This window comes from Emys orbicularis, chromosome 10 (genome assembly GCF_028017835.1).
Source record: "Emys orbicularis isolate rEmyOrb1 chromosome 10, rEmyOrb1.hap1, whole genome shotgun sequence".
Classification (NCBI taxonomy): Eukaryota; Metazoa; Chordata; order Testudines; family Emydidae; genus Emys; species Emys orbicularis.
In genome coordinates this window covers 7,660,545-7,685,372 of record NC_088692.1, presented here as the reverse complement: position 1 = coordinate 7,685,372, position 24,828 = coordinate 7,660,545, and the positions used below count along the sequence as shown (strand labels likewise).

General features: G+C 46.6%; 1 protein-coding gene across 2 annotated transcripts in view; it reads right to left on the bottom strand.

The window, feature by feature from the left end:
* Window positions 1-554: 554 nt before the first annotated feature.
* Window positions 555-24,828, bottom strand: part of PEMT (phosphatidylethanolamine N-methyltransferase) — a 97,171-nt gene continuing 72,897 nt past the window's right edge. For both annotated transcript variants that reach the window (XM_065412138.1, XM_065412139.1), the window contains exons 5-7: window positions 22,205-22,316; window positions 3,184-3,258; window positions 555-1,487 (exon numbers count right to left, since the gene is read on the bottom strand). In XM_065412138.1, the coding sequence (XP_065268210.1) occupies window positions 1,433-1,487; window positions 3,184-3,258; window positions 22,205-22,316 (242 nt within the window). In that variant the 3' untranslated portion in view covers window positions 555-1,432. The remainder of the gene's footprint in view (window positions 1,488-3,183; window positions 3,259-22,204; window positions 22,317-24,828) is intronic.

Here is a 24,828-nt window from a genome sequence, read left to right as displayed (position 1 = left end):
ACTAATCTCCTTCTTCTCGGCTACTTTCTTTGTGTATCTGCTGCAGCTTTTGTGAGCCAGGGCAAAAGGAGGAGACATAAAGGGTAGACTGAGCCACACAGAACTCCTGGGTCCCGGCAAGTGCTTTTAGCTCTCTTATTCTGGCTGTTTCTCTGATTGTTACAACTGCCGTGGTATAATTCGTTGGCAGGATGGGGTTTGTTTGGCTAATTAGCAAGATACATTTAAAAGGGGAAATGGGCAAATCACACATCCAGAGGACCAGCCGTGTGTGGAGCAGCCTGAGAAATTGTCTCACAAAGGAGAAAGAGAGAGAAAAATAAAAAAGACTTATGTCATCACCATCTGAGCACCTCTCAGATCCACACCAAGATCCTGGGATTCTCTGACTTCTGCTGTTTGCAAGTGAAAAAGAGAATTCTTTGGAGAACCGTTTCTTGCATGGTTCCTTTTGGCTGCGATGAGGCATGCTTTGTAGGACCAGTGGCAGGTCTAATCTGATGCGCATTGATGCTAGAGAGTAGGCTGGAAGCTTAAGAGGGCTTTGGCCAAGACTGGCAAAAGTGACTAGTGATTTTGAATGCCCAACTTGAGGCACTTTGACGGGGCCCGATGGCCACTCAGCACTTCCTGACCATTAGTCCTTTGAAGATGTCTCACTCTGGCCATCCAAAAAATTGTGGCCTCCAAAATCACTAGTCACTTTTGAAAATCTTGACCAAATTTTGGTGAATTTAAGACTAGCAAAAGGTGCAATGGCAGTAACTGTGCGTGCAGACCAGCCAGGTACTTGCCCAAGCCTTTTTGCACAGGACTTTACACGTGCAAGTCTAAAAATCAGGCCGCTTGGGCTAAATTTTCATAACACAAGCATGTGCAAATGTGTGTCTGGAATGACCTGATCTCCACTTGCAATGGGGCAGTCAGGCATGGCTTTACCTGGTTGGCATGTCCACAATGCAGGCTCACAGAGCGCATGTGCGCTTTTGCACAATCGCACCTGTTACGTTTGAACCCTGGCCTCATGCAGTAGCTGGGTTTTTCTTGCGGCTTTATAGAGGTTAAACGTTTAACTTCAAGGTTCCCTGCCGGTTTTGCCTTTCTTTCACGTTCAAGCCTATAATCAAAACACTTTTGCCTTGGCTGTTTTGGAACCAACTGGGAAGTGGGAACAAAACTCATTGTGAAGAAACCCTCCTAGCTGGGTTTTGTGGGGGTTTGAAGTTCAAAATCTCTTGAGAACTAGAGAGAGGGATTAGAAAGAGTCAGCGAATGCAAAGCTTGGGGAAGGGCATAATTAGAAGTCAGGCTGAGTTCTCGTATCCCGTCAAATTATCTCGCGCAGGTGGATGGCCCAGCAGACCGACTCCCCTTATTGAAATCACCCGGCTCTTGCGCTCTCCTCAGTACTCTGCAAACACACCTGCTGCTGCTATTTGTTCTTTGCCGCCTTCTGTTTCTGCTGATAGATTTCTTCTGTGAAGGGTCTATTGGGGGTGGGGAAAGGTAGAAAAAAATTCAAGACAACTATGTGCCATTAAACGGATACCATGATCTCTGCTTCTGTCCCCTCTTAACACCTAGAGATCAGGGAGACTCTGCTTTGGAACAAGAAACAATACAGCAGTCCGGGTAATTCCCATACCTCTCGGCTGGAATGCAGCTGTGTGGGTGGCACTCTCTAATGCATTGGCTTTGCAGGTATGTGTACTATACTACTCACCCTTAGTGGCTGGGCCTGCGGAAAGAGTATGGGACCTGCTACTAGCATCAGCTAACCAAGTTCTCCTTTAGCCTTTGTTTTAGGAGCAAGATTCCAGCCCCTTCTCCCCATGTGTGAGTCATCTAGTGATTGTGACTGTTGCCTGCAGCATGCAAGTCTGTGACAAAACAAGGCCCAGGGTGTCGATGTAGCTTTAAGCCCCCTGCACCCCTGTAGGTGCTTTGCAAAGGTGCCCCTCGCTGCCTTAGGGGAGGCTGCCAGCTCCCTCTGCAGCAGGCTCAGAAATGTCCGCTACCGCTGATGTATGCAAAGGGGGAAATGGACAATGACAGCCAGAGACAAGACTTGGAGGTCTTCAAAATCCATCCAGCTTTAATGACAGCTCCTAGGACCACCCACCCTGGGAAATACCCAGAATCCCTGACTGTGGGGAAGGCAAGAGGCTCATCCCGTAGGGAGACAAATGAGACTGGTTCCAAGCGCAGAGCCTGGGCTATGTTCTCACTGCAGGCATATTCCTGCCCTAAAGCCTGCTGTCCAGTCCCAGAAGGATCACCCCAGGGGAATGGTGATCCTTTGGTGGCACAGAGTGGGCACAAGGGCTCCTACACAACCCTCTCCTGACTGCTAGTGTAGCTTGGGAAGGGCCGAAATACTATCACGTGCTATGCCAACCCTGGGCTTTTCAGCCTCTTTGGAACACTGGCTGCTGACGTAAATGAGAGCAGTCCTCAAGGCTGCTCTAACCTGGTGCAGGCGGACTGGCTCTGCCCAGAGCCGCAGCAGGATGAGGGCAGCAGAGGTGAGCTCTAAGCCCCCTTTGTTTGCACATGCTCTGGCTCAAGCTGTGGGCAGTATGGCCAAAGGAGGATCTAGCCCTTTAAATCTATTCTCGCTCCCCTTCAAGACAAAAATGAAAGTAAAGAAAAATGAACAACCAAGTGGGAAACAAAACTTCAGGGCACTAAGCCCCTCGCTTTTCAGGCTCTCTCTTATTCATCAGAAGCGAATGCCCAACCTCCCATTTTCATCCTTTGCAGATCGCCTTTAAGGGCATTTGAATTATGTGTCACTGCTAAAGTACAATTGATGCCTCTGGTGGATATTCCAAGCAGCCACATTCAGCATGTGCCTGGAGAGTGCAGTGGAAAAGATCAGAGGAGCCCAGAAAAGGAATGCAAACTAGTTTTTGCAGTGCACAGTCAAGATATCCACTCTACTCCTGTGGACTTCTTTATTGTCGTTACCATGTAAATTCAAGACAGAGACGGCCATTAAAAATACCTAATCTCCTTTTTCCTTAGGAGCCGTCTTATAACCTGAATCTGTCCATTATCAAGGTGACTGAAAAAAAATAAACATTCTTTTTCTCCATGGTGGGCTAAGTGGAATAACCTTTCCATTGGGACTCCGGCTTTATCTCGAATTATTTTATCCTGTGCTCTTGAAAAGCTACTTACCCCTCATACAGCATTGCAATCATATAAGAAACCGCCACTACAGCTGTCAGTAAAAGGCCAGCTGGGCTCGCATGCCTGTTTTCAAGAGAGAGAAGCGAAAGATCAGGTAAGTCAATGGGTTTACGTAACGTGGTGTAGTAAGTGAAATGGGATGAGGTGCTCCATGAGAGCACGCCCGTCTTAAATAAACAACGGGCAAGAGTTATTGTTTTGTATTGAATGTAAACTTAGACAGATGTCACTTGGCAAAGGTTATTTCCTGACCAGCTTCTTTCAGGTCAGCTAACTCTGCTGGTGCTAATAGCGCTGCTGCTTGGAAGAGAAGTCCTGAGATTATAAGGCCATTTGAGAGCTGAAAACTCCGTTATGTAAGACTGGGCACGGAGCCCCGGCACCATAAAGGAAATGTCTGATGCACACAGACCCAGGAGGGAAGAAGCTCCTGGGAGATGAAATATCGCTAGTGTGGAAATGACGGCCAGACCAACCTAAGGACATTTGCTCCCAAGGATGGCACTGAACTACCGAACTGAAACGGTAAGAACACAGGCTGATGGCGTGGGTGTAACATAGGACACCCAGGGCCTTTCTAAACCCACTCTATTGTGTGGCTTTATTCTAGCAGTTACAACAAACTGTCATGAATTAGGAAGGTCCCATTCAGTCACTTAGCCCTGGTCTACACTGGGCGGGGGTGTGGGGGTGGGGGAACCAATCTAAGTTACACAACTTCAGCTATGCGAATAACGTAGCTGAAGTCGACGTACTTAGATCTACTCACCGCGGTGTCTTCACTGCGGTGAGTCGACGGCTGACGCTCCCCTGTAGACTCTGCCTGCGCCTCTTGCAACAGTGGAGTACAGGAGTCGACGGAAGAGCACTCGGGGGTCGATTTATCACGTCTAGACTAGACGCGATAAATCGACCCCCGCTGGATCGATCGCTGCCCGCCGATCCAGCGGGTAGTATGACACACCCTTAGAGTGGGATTTTCCAAAGCACCTATGTGACTTAGGAGCACAAGTCCCAATGAAAGGAACAAAGGTATTTGTGTTCCTAAATCAATCACTTAGGCACCTTTGAAATGCCCCTCCCTAATCTCTCTGTGCCTCAGCCTTGCCCGTTTAGAGTGTAAGCTCTTCAGGGCAGGGACAGTCTGTCATTATGTGTCCATACACCCCCAGCACAAAGGGGCTCTGATCTGAGTCTAGGTGCTACAGCAAAACACTTAAATGATAATAAAAGCAGAACCTCGATTTTACGAACACCAGTCTTACAAATGACCAGTTGTCTGGGCCATTTTTCCTGATGGTGAATACAAAAATAGAAATCACATCACGAAAGTGGCATTGGTGAAGAACAAGTCAAAATCCCTTCACGTCCTGATGCCTTATTGGAAATCCCTTTGCAGTGGTGTGAAGGACAAGAAGAAAGTGATGCTATGCACCATACCTACTGTAATTCCATGGTGGAGTAATTCAAAAAACCTCTCCACTGGGACTCAGATTGTCTTTAAGTATTTTATCCTCTGCTCTTGAAAAGCTGTTCGCCACTCATACAGCATTGCAATCACGCTACAGCTGGCAGCTGGAATTTTGAGGTGTTACATGTTATGTCCTTTCTAATTTTATGAGCTCCTCAATCCCCAGTGAGTCAAATAAGAGTTCTACTGTCATATCTTGTCTGTGTGTGTGTGGGGAGGGGTATGTGTTTAAAGATGCTGTAGTCCTGATGAATTTCAATCAGGCAGCTTGCCACAAAACCCTTGATGAAAGAAAGCCCTGCGAGGTTAGATTCTAGCTTTGCCTATCTGCCCTAACAAAATGGATGATCATATTCTGCTGGGACCCAACATTACTGTTTGGGATTCATCTCTTCTTTCAATACAATTGCTGCATCATGAAACTTCACATCTCCTGGCAACTGACAATCTTATTATGATAACTGATAGAGGTGACAATGGCCCAGGGAGTTGCAAACAGGCTATTTCAAAATCCATGTAAGTGGAGACAGATCAGTCAACCACCTTTGTTCCATTGCTCCTTCAAGTTAAAGCAGGCTTTACAAGGGGACTAGTGGGGTTTGATAGATCCCCCTTACTGCCACTTATTTCTTATGCCCATCAAAATGGATCATATAAGTACTATACAGCCAGATGAACCTCACCTCCAAATCCGCCCACCCAAGAGTTTCAACCTATTGGTCCCCCCATCAAATAAAGGTTGATGTGTATTACAGGAGAGACAGCAGTGAATCATGGGATTCTTTCTAGATGTTAAGACACACATGTAGGAGGGCAGAGTAGAGATTAGAGGCACACTGCCACCACCCATATAAATTGCATGTTCTTAAAGGATGTGAGACCTGATCTGGGTAGTTTGTAAGCTCTTGGGGTTGGGAGCTTAGCTTCTGACTTGTCTGTAAAGCTCCTAGCATGCTTTTGGTACTACAGTAACAACAATGTAACGTTTCAAATGCGATATTCTGCAGTTCCATCAGGGATCGGAAAGCTGTGACTAACTGCTGGGAAAGGACAGTGGTAGGCATGAAAAAGGCCAGATCATCAGCATAGCATCACTGACAGTCAACACAGCTATGGTGCTCTATAGCAGCGGGGGATCTGCCCCAAAGCTCAACCTGAGTCTTCCACAAACACGTCCCAAAATAAATGGCTCATCAGTCTGGTTCTCCTCCGACACCGCTTGAATTTAAACACGGATGTTCGGAACTTTTTGTTTACCCTCAGTTTACCAATGGGGAGCCTGTTCTTCTAGAAAGCTCGGCTCCTGCCGGCATGTTGCGGATTCTACAGCCAACATAGTTGCCGTTCAAGGTTGTTGTCAGCTTTGCTTTCTTGTAGTGTGGTACGTTTAGTGAACGGGGACCAAGAAATGATTGTGTTTGTGTTTAAATCCATTTAGAAATGTTTTAGATAAAGGAGAACCCGGTCAATTTCCCCCTTCCAGCTCGAGTTGAGCTTTGTCCTTCAGAAATGGGTCACCATGCAGAGATAAATGAATGAATGACGTTCACAGCAGCACCTGATAGCATCCAGTTATTGTAATATTAGATTGTAGAGCTGCACATGCAATGCAAACAAGCAAAGCTGGGTACATCAGACCCCCAGCCCGTGAAAGGAGGTGGGGGATTTTTTTTCTTTTGTGTATTGGGATCACGGACAGTGAGGCAAGAGCGTTGGAACTGAAGTATTCCAGTCACCTCTGGATCCAGAAATTTTTTTGCTGCATGTAGTGAACTGCAACAGTACAATCTGTGACTGTTTACTTGAACCTAGGACTTAAGGAGACAACGGATGAAAGACCAGGCCCTTTGAAATCAATGGGAGTTTTGCTGCTGACTTCTATAGGTATGTCTACACTGCAATCAAGGCGTGACTGCAGCATGTGTAGATATATCCAAGCTAACTGTGATCGAACAAGCTTGAATCACAATAGACAGGAAGCCGCGGGAAGTGATTATTCCCCTCTATTCGGCACTGGTGAGGCCACACCTGGAGTATTGCGTCCAGTTTTGGGCCCCCCACTACAGAAGGGATGTGGACAAATTGGAGAGAGTCCAGCGGAGGGCAATGAAAATGATCAGGGGGCTGGGGCACATGACTTACGAGGAGAGGCTGAGGGAACTGGGGTTATTTAGTCTGCAGAAGAGAAGAGTGAGGGGGGATTTGATAGCAGCCTTCAACTACTTGAAGGGAGGTTCCAAAGAGGATGGAGCTCGGCTGTTCTCAGTGATGGCAGATGACAGAACAAGGAGCAATGGTCTCAAGTTGCAGTGCGGGAGGTCTAGGTTGGATATTAGGGAACACTATTTCACTAGGAAGGCGGTGAAGCACTGGAATGGGTTCCCTAGGGAGGTGGTGGAATCTCCTTCCTTAGAGGTTTTTAAGGCCCTGGCTGGGATGATTTAGTTGGGGATTGGTCCTGCCTTGAGCAGGGGGTTGGACTAGATGACCTCCTGAGGTCTCTTCCAACCCTAATCTTTGATGATTCTATGAACACAGGTGCTCCCATGGGCTAGCTACTCAAGTACAAACCCAGGGTCCTGGGTGGGCTTGTACGACCCGTGCTGCCACGTTTTCACTGCGATTGTCATTTGAGCGAGCTAGATCAAAACTAGCGTGGGGTTGCCTACATGTGCTGCGGTCACAGGTCTGACTGCAGTGTCAACACGCCCTCAGCATGCTGACACTCAGCAGCGTAGGCTGGCTACGGTGTTCAAAACAGGGTGGCTAACGTTAGGCTCCCAAGTCCATATTTAGGCACCTAAATCAGTTACAAGTGGCAGCTGCAGGGTGCGTGGCCCTATTGACGATCAAGCCACAGATTTAGGTGCTGAAATGGGGATTTAGGGGGCTAACTTCAGGCCTCCCCTCTTTTGAAAAATCACAGCCTCGGTATCAATCAGTCTAGGAGTAAGACAGCTGCTGTGTCCATCAAAACTATTCTTCGTGCTTGTCAGAGCAGGGTCCCGTCTCTTCTCCGTCGGGAAAGACACCACACTCGACTGCGTGTGCGTGGCACTACTGAATCTGAGAACACGACAGAGGTCAGGGAGAAGAAGAATCAAAAGCAAGGTGGAAGAGCTCCCACCGCTTCTCCATCTCACGTTAGAGACTGTCCAATGGTAATGATGCAACCTCAGCCTGTGGCAGTCTATAAACCAGCGTTATGAATAGTCAAACAGCCTCTGCACCCCACTTGCTGTTCAGGGCTGAAGAGATAAGTGTAATTTACTCATCTCCAGCCTTGAATATATTTTCCTCCTTGTTGACTGCGCAGACAAGTGGCAATTGCTCCCTTCTTGTTAATTAAAGGGGGGAAAAAAAGGTCACGAAAGCAATTTGTCTGGCAAGCGTTCGTGCATAGAATCTGCAGAAAGAGAGACTCTGTACTCAGAGAGACTGACAGGGACGGTGGGCAAACCAGGATCGCACGGGTATTGTGGTACAAGATGCAGCGGTAGCCAGGCAGGATGTCAGCGTGACAGCTGCCCTCTTGGCTAACAAACCAGGGATTGAACCGGGGACTTCCAGAGCTAAAAGCACAAGCTGCTGCAGCTTGAGTTTAAGAGCCCAGGCTTCACAGACTTCTATCCTCTGCAGGTCAGGCACAACAGGGGGCCGGTAACACACACTCACCAATGGGCTAGGTGTGTCAGAAACACAGCTGCCTTTCCAGAAAGGCCAGTGTTATGCAGGAGGTCAGACATAGGCTATGTCTACACTACAGAGTCCTGCTGGGTCGCTCAGGGGCATGAAGAGCTGTGATCTCTGACCGACATCAGTGTGCGGGCAGAAGTCCCATGGGCAGATGCAGTTATACTAGCAAACTTTACGGGTGTAGCTTGTTTAGTTTGGGGGGCGGGACTGCCAAGATATCTGCGTCCACCCTAGGAGTGCTTTGCCAGGCTAGTATGGTGGTACTCCTCTACTGGTCAAGTGTCCTAGTGTAGACGTGGCCTCCATGATCACAACGGTCCCTTCTGGCCTTAAAAATCTAGGAAAAGCACCAGTCTCGAGGCTGAAGTCTCAGCCCCAGCAAAGCCACGAGTTCATTTATTGAACTGGGACTGAGATACATGCTGGACACCACCCCAAACACAGTACGGTATGAGGAGGGGAAGGAAAGCTTTTGGCATCTGAGAAGAGGGAGGTGGCTCCAGCCCCAGGGGCCATTGAGTAAGGCCCGGAGAAGAGATGAGATGAAGACAGCAGTTAGAGAGGTGATTGGGGAGAATGAGGGTAGGAGGAACAGGAGGGAGTGAAGTGCAGAAAGCTAACACATCCCCAAAATACGGGGCTTCCCAAGACCTCGCTAACTGTCTATCTGCGCATTCATACCTTGCCCATCACCATGGCATCTGACCGCCTGCCTGGGAGCATAGCTGCAGACTCAGCAGTCATACAGATTCAGGACTGAATTTACAATGGTGGCCCGAAGTTCTAGTGGGGGGGAGGGTTGTTCTCTGGCAGGTTGGACAGACACCCCAATGCTGCTTCCAGATTGGCCAGCTGCAGCCACACGAGGCTCAGGGCTTGTCTACAGGAGCATTTAGGTCTTGGCAAGCTGGGGTGTGAATTGACCCTGCTCTAGCCAGCCACGCACTAACTGTCTGTGGGCACTCTGCTGACGCACATTAAGAGTTTGATAATGTGCTTTGATCTAGTCCTGGTTCAAAGAGGACTAAATCAAAGCACATTAACAAACTCTTAACGCACGCTAGCAGGGTTCACTTGGATAGTTAGTGAGCAGCAGGCTAGTGTGGGGTAGATTCGCACCCTAGCTTGCTGCGACCTACTTGTTCCTGTAGACAAGCTCTCTATCTCTAGCCCCATCCCCAGAATTACCTCCTCCTCTAATAATGCCCTGGGGGAATTAAGAGGCTCTTGCGATTCTGACTGCAAACCCTGGTAAAGCATTGGGCTGTAACCAGGTCTAGCTGAGGTCTAGCTCATTCCTGATTGCTAGAGCTACAGATTGATTTCCACAGATCAACAGCCTTATATCATACTATAATATCATTACACTATCATACTTATATCATTATAATCCCCCCAAACCCCCCGCCCATTAGGATCATGTGGCAGCTTCCCCACCCCTCAACCCCATATTAATACATGCTTGTTCAAGTCTCCTTATTGATTCATATCAGAGGGAACAAATTTGCATGATCATTTGTTGACAATGAGAGCTCTAATTGTATCATGTGGCTGCAGTTCCAGCACTGATTTACAAGTCTTGTCACCATGTGTTCAAACATTTCACTTTAAAAGGATACACAAAACATTCCCTAAATAATTAAGGCTTCATTTACATGGCTGCTTGACTCAGGCATCAAAAAGCTACAATGGGGAAGTTACACAGTTCCTATTGAAAGCTTAACAGATTTATGTGGTAACAGAAGGGTGAGATGCTATAAATATAGGTAGTACGTTTTGGCTTCTGTAATGTAGGAATTGTCACTTGAGTCCCTAGGCTGGACTGTACCCAGGGCCGGCTCCAGGGTTTTTGCTGCCCCAAGCGGCGGGGAAAAAAAAAAAAAAGCCGCGAACGCGATCCGCGGCAGCTCCACTGCGCCGCTTTCTTCTTCTTCGGCGGCAATTCGGCGGCAGGTCCTTCCCTCCGCCGAATTGCCGCCGAAGAGCCCGACGTGCCGCCCCTTCCCCTTGGCCGCCCCAAGCACCTGCTTGCTCAGCTGGTGCCTGGAGCCGGCCCTGACTGTACCAACCTAATGTACTTGGGTTACTTTTCAAGCCACTGATTATCAGCAGTAACAAGACTTGCTGGTTTGAACAACTTTAGAAAGAAAGCTAATTGACAATACTAAAAAAAAAAATCAAATCAAGCAGACTCTACTGGTCACTCTATTGTACAGCTGGGCAAAACCTTTCAGATTAAACTCCCCCCCTCCCACCCCCACCGGAAAAATGCAGAGTCGGGTCAACTGAAAGATTTTGCAAATTTGTCAAATGGTTTCAATAAAAAAACCTAACCAATCAAATAAGCAAAAATCCTCCAAAAATCTAAACAATTTTTCATTCTGACATTTGGAAACCAAACGTTTCAATTTTTCGATTCAAAACACCTTTTTGTTTCAAAATTTGCTTTCGTTTTATAAAAAAAGAAACTTGAAAATGAAACATTTCGTTTTCGGTTGGACAAAACGATTTGTTTGACACAAAATGATTTTTTCTCTCCCCTCTCCTCCCCCCGCAGTTTGCAGGAAAAAAATGATCATTTTTTGTTTGGGGTCAACTCGAAACCATTATTTTTCCATGATTTTTTTGAGCAGCCAGCAAATCATAAAATCAGTTATTTTCCTAGCTCTAGCCTATTATGTCTATGATAAGGATTTCAATCTGCTGGGCTGTTATGTTATGATTTCTATTACACACCTACCTGAAAACAGTGGGTCTGTACTCAGCCATGTGTCCCCTGCCGCTCTCCGTGCTACCGCACTACACTGTTATTTATACTCTCGCTAGCTTGATGACAGCTAGTGCGTGTGCATGTACCTGAGCAGGGGAATCACACCGCTACCTGAGAGTATAGATACAGCCTTAGAGAAGACAAACTCCAGCTTGCTATCTATTGAGCAAGACTCTTGAGCAACTGACAGGAAGCGATGAGCATACTCCAAGCAGACAGCATTCAAATCAAAAGAGCAAAAGTAGAATTTTAAATTCTAATTTACAGCTATTTCTCATGGGCCTGACCCGATTTTGACCTTGCTGAGCTAAGGAGGGAGAAGAGCTCATTAGGGAAAGAGGCCATCGGTGAAGAAACACGTTTCTGTTTCTAGACGAGAAACAGCTTTCTTCTGACTTCTTCTTGCTATTTCTGGGCAATCAATGGCTCATGCCTGCCCGCCATGTGCAGCCGTGACTTCACATTTTCAGTATATCTAGATAATCCCAAGCTTTCTTCTTCCAGGGGAACGCTGACCAGAAGGCCTAAGGAGATAGGAACACTAATAACTAATGTCCTCTGAGTATTCATCCCACAGGTAAGTGGCCCAAACTGCAGTACAGCTGCCTTGGGCTAGCTTCCTCTCTCTCTCCTTAGCAGACTATCATCTTTAGGATTGAGAGAAATTGATCTCCCTGTAAGCCAGAGGGGTTAGGCATTCCTGAGCAAAAAGAGATGACTCTGAATAGCATCAAACTCAGCTGTGGCAATAAGGAAAACAAGCTTCCCGATGCAATCTCAGATGGCTTCCTCCAGTTCTACTGCTCTTTCAGGCAAAACTTTACATGTGTTGCTTCAGTGGCTGAATTCAAAAATTCAGGGCCAGATTCTGACCCCCCTTACTCATGCTGAGCCTCACCTTCCTCTCTAAGAAGTCCCATTATTCAAGGAGTCAGGTAGGACTCAGTGGGAGCAAAGGGGTTCAGCACACTGCCCTCAGCTATCTCTGCATCCATGGCCGTTGAGCCACTCGCTGTGAAATCTGGAATATCTGCAGCATCATGGAGGGGGAAAAAAAGACTTCCCTGGGCTCTGTATGATGTTTTTAACATCAGCCTGTATGTATTAGACGTACGTGGAGGATATCAAAATGGCTGTCCAGGTCCCACGCCTGAGGTCAGATGGTATGAAAACGTGGCACTCCAATACCATGGCGATGAGTATAGTACAACCCCCCCCAGATAGAACGAGTGCACTGTGCATTCTATGCACCCCAAAGAAAGGCTACAGAGACACTGACTGTCCTTATGGGGAAGTGGCTGGCTGCCAACAGTTTTCTTAAAATGATTTTGCACACAGGGAAGAGCAGCTGCTGCCTGGCCTCAAATTTCATGGAAATCTCATTGAGTCCCAGTGACTCCTCCAGGCGTCTGAGTCAACGTTCCTGTGAAAACAGACTATTTCCGCCCTACTCCCACCATGTGTACCTGAGGACCCAGGTAAAACCAGCCTCTACTTCTTGCATTGCAGAACTCTGCTGCAGCAGCACGAGACAGGACAGACCAACTAATCTTGTCTGGGTCCTTCTGCACATGCTGCCAGTGTCCATAACCCACCTTGCTCCTAGCTGGGAGAAAAACACGGGGGTCTGTCTCCAGAGCCAATACCCGTGTTTTAATGTATTACAGATAGTCTGGCTGGCAAAAGGATGTTCTTAGAAAAACATGGCCGGTACCTACCCTCATCCCAAGCCTCTGCCTGAGAGAGTGGGCACAAAATGCCAGCATCCACCCACCTAAGCAGGCCGGGCTGAGGAGTCAAAGCAGAGCTGGTGGGAATTTTTCAACAAAACAGTTGGAAAAGGCCAGTTTGTCCAAACCAAAACTTTATGCAGGACTGTAGGAGTTTCTTGGGTCCAGGACGGTATTTCTGGTCTAAACCCCAGACAGCTAATAGCCCAGAGTTAGGGCACTCCCCTGGTATGTGGGAGATCCAGGTTCAAGAGCAGGGACTTAACGCCCCAGTCTCCCATCCCCCAGGTGAGTGCCTGGAGCAACGAGCTGTTCTGGGATCTCTCTCTCTCTCCCCCCATGGAAAATATCAGGTCGTCTCAGTTTTGTCCCAGTGCGGAACAGGAATAAGTTTAGAAATAACAAATTCTTTTGCAGGAAGGGAAGTGCTGATTTTTCACACTTGCTGTCTGGTCACCCTACCTGATGGGCATGTGCATTTTGCTTACACAGATCGCTACGGGTGCCATCTGAGGCTGCTTTGAAAGCTGGCATCCCCCAAATCCTCAAAAAACCTAGAAAAGGCCACGGGGCCTGTCATGCTGCCTCTTTGGAGTGTTAATTCTATTTGGACTTTTCACTCCCAGTCTCTCCCAAACACTCCGAGGAGCCCATTGGGTTAACTGACTGCCCTGGCATCCCCAAAATCCTCAAAAAAAAAAAATGAGAAAAGGCCACTGACGGCCCTGGCTTCCAAGTCCCTCCATGTCTAGTTCAATTCTGATTTCCATTTCAATGGAAATGATTAGGAGACATAATTTAGCGTATGCCCAACTGGTGTCACACCAACAGGCCTGTTAACTGCTGCCATATTTCTAGGCTCCTCTTTGGATCCACATAGAGGACGCCTGCCATTTCTCCAGCCTTCAGAGAGATTCCTTGTCCCAGCTTTGAAAGCCTGCACCCACACCGCTCAGTCCTGTGCCTGCTTCCATTTACTCCTCCTGGATACGCTGCATGGCTCTGTCAGTGCCTTATCCGTCTTTATTTTATGGAGTCATTAAGAAGCATCAGCAGCTTATCATAGTTCCCATTAGCAGCTAATTAAAAGAGCAGAAATTGTAACCGAGAAGGCTTGTGTGAGTGTGCGGGGGAGAGGGGGATGCGTCATATGACTGGATACTGTCGCTTTCTCAAAATTAAGGGCTTGAACTTGCTGGAAGATACGCTGACAATCATCCACGACACACCTCGTAAAATCATCTATAACTCAGGCACTCAAATACAGTCTGTCTTATGTGACACGCGCTGCATGTACAATCAAGCCCTTAGTCTTCAGGTTCCAGTGGGCCACCTTTTAAAGACCATACGATAGGATAATTAACCACTACAAAATATTTTTAGGAAGGTGAGGGTGTCTCCCTACATCTCTATAACACTCAGATTTCGAAGGCCTGGTCTGCACTAAAAGCAACTTGTTTCCATTCATCATTTATAGGGGCAGCCTTTTCCGATAGCCCTCTAGCAAACTACTGCTCCCACTTAGCAATGGGACTGCTTGCACTGCATAAGTAAAGCATGTGCGTAACTGGGAATCAGGGCCTACATTGCCGAGAATCAAGCTAAGCAACATACAAAAACTATGAGACTGCTCTCTGCTTCTGACAGACGACCACCCTGGAGACGGAGCCAAGGCTGCAGTAGCTCTGCAAAGTCTGATTCGTTTCCGAAGAGACCCGGAAATGTTTAAAAAGCCTCTTTACAGCTGAGCTCTCTTCTCGACTCTGTCACGTGGCTCTCCCCTGCATCCTTTGCATGGGCTGCGCCCAGGGCCGTCCTTAGGATTTATGGTGCCCTAGGCGGGATTATTAAACTGGTGCCCCTATGCCCGACTTGCTCTTAGCAACACAAACATAAGCTTACGGTATTGGAAAACTTGCCACATGCACTTTATTAAAAACAGTTTAACTTCATTAAGCCCACTGTAATGCTGATGGACTCTACTTGCACTAACGAAGTAGCGCTATAGAAAACATTCTGATTTATTGACAGAATGATGCAAATAATATAATTTTTTTAATGTGTCAACATTTTATTGGAAATTTCTATGAAGAGGTATTGAAACAAGGATTTGTTTTTCATTAAAAGCAATCTTTCTGGCTTTTTTGGCTGCAAAATCAGTAATAATGTCTTCGTATGATAAAGACAAAGCGATGTCTTGTTCGATTGCAAGAATAGCAAGTGTTCCTGACTCATTGTAGAGCGGAGATAGTTTTTAATGAGCTTTAGTTTTGAGAAACTCCGTTCTCCTGATGCTACTGTTACAGGAATCGTCAGTAGAATACGAGTGGCAATGTACACATTAGGATATATGTCAACAAGTTTGCTGGTATGAATAAACCGTACAATGTCCATCACCGATTTCGCATGTGGCAACATTGGTGACAGCGTACTCAATTCTTCGTACAGTTCAAGTCCATTTAAATCAAAACGATCACCGTGCTTCAGGAGGCTCTCTAGGTTCTTGCACTTTGTCATTTGCTGCTCTTGTTTTCCTATTTCGTTGAATTTAGTTCTGTCATACAAAAATCCAAACTGTTCATGGTGTACTCGTAAGGTATGAAACCTTTCATTAACGGCAGATATTGCTTTATCCATCACAACATTACAAAATTCAACCTCAAATTTCTTTTCTGGATCGTCTATGGGCTCATCTGCTCCTTCATATTCCGCTTGCTGTTTTTTCCTTGAAACTCATGTCACGTTCATGGAAATTTTGGTTCTCCACCGAGTGCCTGTGCAAGCTCTCTCGCTGTAACCTGTGCTTCTTTGAATCCATTTTCTCTGTATTTCACTAAAAAGTCTCGTGTGTTGTTTAGTAAGGTAAGTTTTGAATCAAGCTGCATCATTGGACTCTGCATTATTTTGCTTACACTTGAGGTTATAACAAGAATGTCATACCAAATTACGACAGATGTTAGAAACTTGAAGTTGGCTATTTCAGAGGCCAATGACTGTGCTTCACTTTTAGCTTTTGGATCTCTGGCTTCATCCGAAATAGCAACCAGTGCTTCATAAACGTCCTCAAATTGATATCTCAACGTTTTTGCACTTTCTACTCTGCTTTCCCAGCGTGTCTCAGATAGAGGCTTAACGGTAATACCGTTGACATGTGCTCTGAATATTTGCCATCGTTGAGTGGATGCTGAAAAGAGCACGTAAACCAAAAAAAGAAATCGCTTTTACAGAAGACTTGGCCACATCACACACAATCAAATTAAGGCTGTGGCATGCACCGGAACAAAAACAGGCTCGTGGATTTTCTGCCAGCAATCTAGCTTGCACGCCAGAAATGCATCCTCTCATATTGGCACCATTATCCTAGCCTTGTCCTCTAATATTCATTACGGACAATCCCATTCATTTTAGTTCATCAAGGAGAGCTTGAAGAAGTCCAAAACCTGTAGTGTCCTCTACTTCTAAAAATGTGATAAATGATTCCTTAACTGTAATCTGTGCTGAATCACTAATGTCAACAAATCTCACTACTAAGGACGTCTGTTCTTGATGATTTATGTCCGGAGTGCAATCTAGAATTATGGCAAAATATTTTGCCAAAGTAACCAATGAAACAATTTTGTCTCTCACTTTATCACTCATTAGCATGATCAGTTCATTTTGAATTCTTGGTCCCAAATAGTGGTATTTCATTTTCAGTTACTCTTCGGAGAAGTTCACTCATCACTGTGTCAAATTTTCCCAGCAGTTGTACAAGGCCCAAAAAATTGCCATTTTTGGGCTGCAATAATTTCTCAACGCTTCCTCTAAAAGCAAGATTGTTTATTGATAGATACTCAACAATAGATAATAGAGGTTCAAGAACACGATGCCAATGCTGCTTCTCTGACTCCAGCAATTTTTGATTTGGGGCATCAAGAGTTGTCTGATTTTTTAACCTTACACTCAAGCTCACCCCATTTGTGCATACTTTCAATGTGGTGTTGTGCCTTTTCATGTTGCGGTAATGTGTGATCAAGATTTTTCCAATCATTAATACCCATGGTTTCTATCTTAAAATTGCAACTACACCTCTACCTCGATATAATGCTACCTGATATAACACGAATTCGGATATAACGCGGTAAAGCAGTCCTCCGGGCGGGGCGGGGCTGCGCACTCTGGTGGATCAAAGCAAGTTCGATATAACGCGGTTTCACCTATAACGCGGTAAGATTTTTTGGCTCCCGAGGACAGCATTATATCGAGGTAGAGGTGTACTGAAAATCTTGCATGGGAAACAAAATACAGCATCCTTGCATTTAGAGTACGCAAGCCACCCTCTGTTGACAATTTCACCGTTAGAAAGTCTTTTGTAATAATTGTTTTCTGTGAATTTCCTACCTCTAATGTCTTTAGGATATTCAAGACCTTTTATTCTCACAGGGCCTTTCTCAAGTATAATGGCACGTAATTCATTGTTTAAAGATTGCGGCCATGCGCCAATGTCATCTATATCCCATGCTAGTACAGTTTCAACTGTTGTAATTTCTTGTTTTGTGTCTGCATCTGTTTCAAATTATTGTTCTGTGTGTTGTTGCGTTTCTTGAGCTTCGTCTGCATAAAAATTTTCTTCGGCAGTTACTTGATGATCTTGATCAGGGTTTCTCAAACTGGGGTCATCGCCTGTGTAGGGAAAGCGGGCCGGGCCAATGGGAGCTGCTGGAAGCGGCGCGGGCTGAGGGACATACTGGCCGCCGCTTCCAGCAGCTCCCATTGGCCCGGAGCAGCGATCCGTGGCCAGTGGGAGCCGTGATCGGCCGGACCTGCGGACGGGGCAGGTAAACAAACTGGCCCGGCCCGCCAGGGGCTTTCCCTACACAAGCGGCGACCCCAGTTTGAGAAACCCTGATCTTGATCAACTTTGTTGTTTTCATGACGTACAAACTTAAGTATAGAACCCTTCTGTGCTTGTATAGCTAATCCTATTTCATCTTTCCATTTTCTTTTTTGTGACCTGGAAAGTTGTTTTTGATACAACATAACTTCTAAGAGTGTTTTCTAAAGAAATAACTGTTTATCTTATTGTCAGATTATCAGAAATATTATTTAAAATAACTAATATAAGATAGCTGTGAGCCTGTGACCTTGAGCTAGTGTGAAGACACCTCACAAGACGCTCCACCCTGAATGAGACACAGTAGAGTTGGAAACCCATGTCATTTTTACAAAGCCACTTTTTAGTTTTAAATGTATAGTGGGCATCAGTCTTAATGTTAGTTACAACTCTATATCAACCTTATACTGTAAATAGATCAATGGCATTATCCAGTTTAATAAGGTGGGTTTCCAAGCAGTGGGAAAATATAACCCTAGTTTTATTCCTAGGTAAAGCACACAGTGACCAAAATGAAGTCAGCACAGAATCATCTCATCTAGATTAAGGTAGCACAGAAATGTTACAGAAGTCCTATTGTGCCTTATTTTTGTTTGGAAAGACGTTAGCAATAGCAGCACATTTTGGGCACTGCCAGAAATACATGATAAATCACTGCCTCTAAAGTTCCATCAAAAACTGACATTTTCACAGCTCTAGCATGATCTGCTGCACAGATTCTTCACAAGGAAGTGTCCCTGGCCTTTTTAACTCATATTAACCATGTATTTACTTTATGAAAGTTGGACAAAACATTGTGAAAACGTAAGAAATTGGCTGCCCAACCTCTGGGCTGCAAAAGCTATACTGACTCACTGGAAAAAAAAGCAAGAGAATCTTAGTACAACATATGGTCACTCTATACGCTAGTAAGGAGATGAGCATATTACAGTTGTTGGAGGGCTCTATTTAGCAGTAACAGGGTTATAGGAAAGCCAGTCAATGTTTTTTGTTTCTCTAATGAAAACTGGCCCACTCCCTGCCCCAAACCAAACTTGTCACAAATAATTGTCAACAACTTAATTTTCTGTTTTTGGCTAAGATATTGATTTTTTAAAAAAAATATTGAAATTGGATGCAGGATTGTTAGCAAGCATTTTTGGCAAGCGAAGTTGTTAAATGACAATCTAAATGGCAACACATTACTGCTGTCATGCTTGGCTCACCCCCAGCCTGCTGGTCCAACAGCTGCAGGAGAGGAGGAGATAGGTAGAAAGCTGCAGGACCCCAAAATCCACCTCTTGGGGTGTAGAGTAGCAACAGCAGCAGCAAACCCTCAGGTCTGATCACACGCCACTGGGCACCACCGACAGCCATGGTGAAGTTAGCACAGCATCTGATCTCAGGGACGGGGCACCCACGGAGCCACAGCAGCTCATCCTGCCCTGCGCAGCTCCCCCGGATGAGATGGATCACTGCCAGCCAGGGGGAGAGACGTGTTCCCCAGCTAGGGAGACCAGCTGTCCTGATTTTATAGGGCCAGTCCTGATATTTGGGGCTTTGTCTTATATAGGCACCAATTACCCCCCACCTAGGGTGACCAGACAGCAAGTGTGAAAAATCAGGACGGGGATGGGGGGTAATAGGAGCCTATATAAGAAAAAGACCCAAAAATTGGGACTGTCCCTATAAAAGTGGGACATCTGGTCACCCTACCCCAATCCCCTGTCCTGATTTTTCACACATGCTATTTGGTCACCCTATCCCCAGCCCAGCTGTGTGTGAGCATTCCAATCCAGCCCCTTGCTTGGGCTGGCTGCTGAGGAAGTGAGTCACTTTCATTTTCACTTCCTCGGCACACAGCCAGCCAGCCAGCCCCCCCCCGGGCAGCAACGCACCCAACCAAGCCCTCAGGGGCGGCTCTATGTTTTTTGCCACCCCAAGCACGGCAGGCAGGCGGCTTTTTGTGGCGCGCCTGCAGACGGTCTGTTGGTCATGCGGATTCGGCAGCATGGCTGCGGGAGGTCCACCGGTGCCGTGCCATCGGCGTCCCCGCCGCCGAATTGCCGCCGAAGCCGCGGGACCAGCGGACCTCCCGCAGGCACGCCGCCGAAAGTCGCCTGCCTGCCGCCCTCACAGCGACCGGCAGGCCGCCCCCCACGGCTTGCCGCCCCAGGCACGCGCTTGCTGCGCTGGTGCCTGGAGCCGCCCCTCCAAGCCCTGCTGGAGGGGAGTGGGGAGAGAAGGGTGCTCCGTGGGGAGGTGGGGAGGAGAAACAGGGGGTGGTCCAGGGGGAGGGGGAGAATGCACGTTATGGGGGGCAACAAAGGATACTGCCAGAGCCAGCCAGCCTGCCTCACCTCACGCCGGGGGAGAGAGTCACACTCACAGGTGAGTTCCTTCCCCCACCCCTTCCCAAAGATCCCAGCAGCCAATCCCTCAAACTGTGCTGCAAGCAGCGCATTCGGCTCTCTCTAGGACCCAACCCTGCTCTTACATGCTCCACTGCTTCCCCTCCGTCCCGGCTCCCGGCAGAGTGGTGCCCCAGACATACTGGTGCCCTATGCAGCTGCCTATGGCTAAGGAGGGCCCTGGCTGCGCCCATGAGCAGCATCCGGGTTGCGTCTTGCTGTTGGAGCTCCTACCAGTGCTGGCTCTGTTGCATCTTCTGCACCTGGTCCCCCTTGCTAGCTCCCGCCAACGTAATTCCCATTGCATTGCGTGCACTGATCCCGTATGCAGAGCTCTCACCAACAACATCCCCACTGCATCACCTGTGGAGAGCGCTCCCTCTGACACCATCTCCAGTACACAGTCTTCACTCTTTTGAGACCCAAACCATGTCCCATCAATTTCAACAGGAGTTGGATCAGCCCCTCTGAACAGAGCTCTCCCTGATCTCAATGGGCAGCCCAGGTGCAAAATGTACAGTAGAGAAGCACACAAGAGAGACGACTTGTGTCTCAGTTACACCAGTACAATGTACATTAAAGGCAGAAAATGAAGAAACAGGGCTTTATATAGTCATAAAATCACCAAATTAGTTTCTGTTTTGTCGTACTCCTGCGTGGCAGGTACAGTAACAAATAATAAATAGCTTGTGATGTTGTATGGATCTGAGTTCCCGATGTAAAGTTGTGGTGGTTGTCGTTTGCTACTGGGCAACTAAAATTAAACACAATATTACACGAAAACCACTTCAAACTTAGAATACAGCACAGAGCATATTGTTCATTAGTTGCCAGAATACATACTATTCATTTCCCCCCCAATCAGTCTATTAAACTTTGTTATGCTACCCAAGGAGTGTTCTTGCAAGGTTCCCATAATCCTCCAGTCTTTTTTTTTTTTTTAAGGTAATTATTGGACCCATACTGATTCTCAGTGTCAATTGCTTGGCTTCTGTAGAGTTACGCCAGGAATACATTTGGCCCTGGATGTTGATTTTTCCATTCTGCAGAGTCTGCCAAGGACTCCGCACTGCAAAAGAGCAGATGCCAAGGTTTTGTCTTTCTAGAATGTGGAGATTATTTATTTTGCTCAAATTAGTGCTAAATATATCCACAGTTTACGAGTGATTTTTGTGATTGTGGGATAATACTTGGCAAATTAAAAGCCAGAATGCATGGCACTTTCCCTTCACTGCCAGGTCGTCCCCACAGTTTAGAACATTTAGATAATTTCCCGTCGTGAGCTTTTACCTATGCCACCTCTCCAGGATGTTGGGAGTAACTTTAATGAGCCACCTCCACATCGTCTTTCCGCAGAAACGACTCAGTAAATAGTTCCACCACTTTCATGTGTAATACATCCGCCTGGCATGGCTGCTCATGTCTCCCCCTAGTGGCTGGCCACAATGCCTAGAGCCGCCTGGGGTTCTGGGACAATCCCACCCTGAACGAGTTCTCCTCTGTCTCCAGAGATAGTCTGCCATTGTGCTCCTGGTAGGAATACTGCTGTCAGTTTCAGCCCCACAAGACGGCAGCTGGCACAAGAGCCATCCAGCACTGCAAGGCAGGATGGCTCCAGGCGGGCCTCCTCACGCTTCTCATGGTTTTTCTGAGGAGCACAATGCAGGCCAAGCTAATGCTTGCTGCCTCCTGCATCATACATGCTCAACAGCTGGGAACTCCAAGGACGTGGTGTGTGGGGCATTGTCTTAGTGGACCTCCTAGCCCTCTCTGGAGAGATCCCTCCCTGGCTTCTTACATGGGTGAAAGAGACTCCTCACATCCTTCCCTACTCCTCCCTGAGTATCAGTAACAGGACAAGGCAGGATTTCATCTACACACCAAGGAGCGTGTAATAACCAAGTGGCACTTATGGGCCAGATCCTGCAAAGCGGCAAATGCCCTCCCCAGCTAACTTGGCCAGCATGTCACGAGATCAGCCCTAAATCAGACTCAGTGAACACTGCCACTGACCCTAGAGAATGATGAAATAACAGGGTGAAGGGGTTGTGGCCCACGACTGCCCGGAGCTGTACTCACATGATGGACCAGCCGAGGTAGCAGGCAGTGCTGCCCCAGTACATGGGATTGTCCATTACATTAAACGGGAAGCTTGTCACTTTCTCCTCCTTCAGGATGCCAAAGTAATCGCCTATGAACAATAAAAAGAGTTTCTTGTTAAATACTGATCAAGCACCCCAGAGGGTCACTGGGAGGCAGCAGGGTCTCAAGGGGAGCTGGGTCATTACATACCTCACTGGTCTAAGCTACCTGGGATCTCTCCTCTCCACCCTGCTGCCTTCTCTGCAGTTTGCACAGCCCTTACCCAGCACCCTCGCTGCCCAGTTTTTCATCTCCGCTCTAACAGAACCAACCTCATCACAATGTACTGAGCTGGTATTTTTTTGGTAGGGGAAGGAGGCACTGGGAGGCACTTTCCTCTGCAATCCCTTTTCCACCCTCTTGTCAGGCCAAGGAGGGGTGGAATTGGAAAAGGGTCAGAAAAGGGTAACAAAAATTATTAGGGGTATGGAACGGCTTCCGTATGAGTAGAGATTAATAAGACTGGGACTTTTCAGCTTGGAAAAGAGACGACTAAGGGGGGATATGATAGTGGTCTATAAAATCATGACTGGTGTGGAGAAAGTAGATCAGGAAGTGTTGTTTACTACTTCTCATAACACAAGAACTAGGGGTCACCAAATGAAATTAGTAGGCAGCAGGTTTAAAACAAACAAAAGGAAGTATTTTTTCACACAACACAGTCAGTCAGTCTGTGGAACTCCTTGCCAGAGGATATTGTGAAGGCCAAGACTATAACAGGGTTCAAAAAAGAACTAGAAGCTCCTGGAGGATAGGTCCATCAATGGCTATTAGCCAGGATGAGCAGGGATGGTGTCCCTGGCCTCTGCCAGAAGCTGGGAATGGGCGACAGGGGATGGATCACTTGATGACTACCTGTTCTGTTCATTCCCTCTGGAGCACCTGGCATTGGCCACAGTTGGAAGACAGAATACTGGGCTAGATGGACCTTTGGTCTGACCCAGAGTAGCCGTTCTTATGTTCAAGTCCTCTAGGTTGATTTTATATATATATATATATATATATATATATTATACCCGACATTTATAGGATTAAGAATAGCATCTGCAGTGACACTACATGGGATGAAAACCACAAGAGCAATTAATGTTTAGGCTTCAGGGGATCACCAGCTGCAGGTCAGGAAGAACTTGACCCCCTTGACACAATAGAGCAGAACTGCATGTTTTATGAGAATTGTCAGTTCCTAGGAAGGATGCGGTATTAGTCACTGCCAGAGACATTGTCAGTGCTTAGACACCATGATGGTAAAATACCTTAGAAATGTGATGGATGGATAGACAGAAAGAACAAGTCCAGATGGACCATTGAACTGTTCTGATATGACAATTTCTGTGGTTTTTATATCACTAAACTTCACATCTTCATAACATCTAGAAATTAATAATTATAAAAGTGCATTAACAACCCTCAGCGATGTATTTTATTTCCTGCAGTTTATATGCCAGAAAATTAATGGACTAACTTTTCTCCTCTGAAGACTTGGTTACAAATGGTCTCAGATGAGTCCTGTCTGGATATTTAGCCACCCCACAATGTCATCACACAATGGGACATGGCGGACTACATTTGCTCCTGAGGGTCACCTGAACTGGAACAGTATTGGAGCTGCAGGTCAGTTTTTAGGTACACTGGTGAGGACCACGGTGGGGGGCAGGACAAGAGAGAATTCCGCAGCTCAGGCTCCATCTTAGGGTTTTATATTGCCACCCATCACCAAAATACCTGATGTGTATTGACTATGCATGAGTGCAGGGAAGCCTACACTGTACCTGTCTCTAGTGAGGGCTTAGCAGGCTCACACTTGCATAAGCCACTACTATTCAGGAAGTTCACAAAGAAAACCCAACACTCTAAGTTCCATTTTGCCCGGGATCAGAGCTGTAATACAGCATTCTTAGGGCTTTCCTTTCAAGCATCTACCATACGCTTTTCAATGCCATGGCATCACGGATGCATTGGGCCAAAATCATGCTGGATGTAACTCCACAAAAGCGCCTCAAGCCCGAACTGCAGCACCTCCCGATGCAAGTCTGACCCAGCTCTTGAAGCCCACAGTGAGATCAGGGATGATTCTGGCCCACTGAGATAGATGCTGGAACAAGGGGTGCTGCTGCACCTCTTGGCTTGAAGTGCTTTTCATCATATACAGTTTAAAGAACAAGGAGTACTTGTGGCACCTTAGAGACTAACAAATGTATTTGGGGCATAAGCTTTTGTGGGCTAAAACCCACTTCATCGGATGCATGCAGTGGAAAATACAGTAGGAAGATATATATACACAGAGAACATGAAAAAATGGGTGTTGCCATACCAACTATAACGAGAGTAATCAATTAAGATGGGCTATTATCAGCAGGAGAAAAAAAACTTTTGTAGTGATAATCAGGATGGCCCATTTCCAACAGTTGACAAGAAGGTGTGAGTAACAGTAGGGGGGGAAAATTAGCATGGGGAAATAGTTTTACTTTGTGTAATGACCCATCCACTCCCAGTCTTTATTCAAGCCTAATTTAATGGTGCCCAGTTTGCAAATTAATTCCAATTCAGCAGTTTCTCCT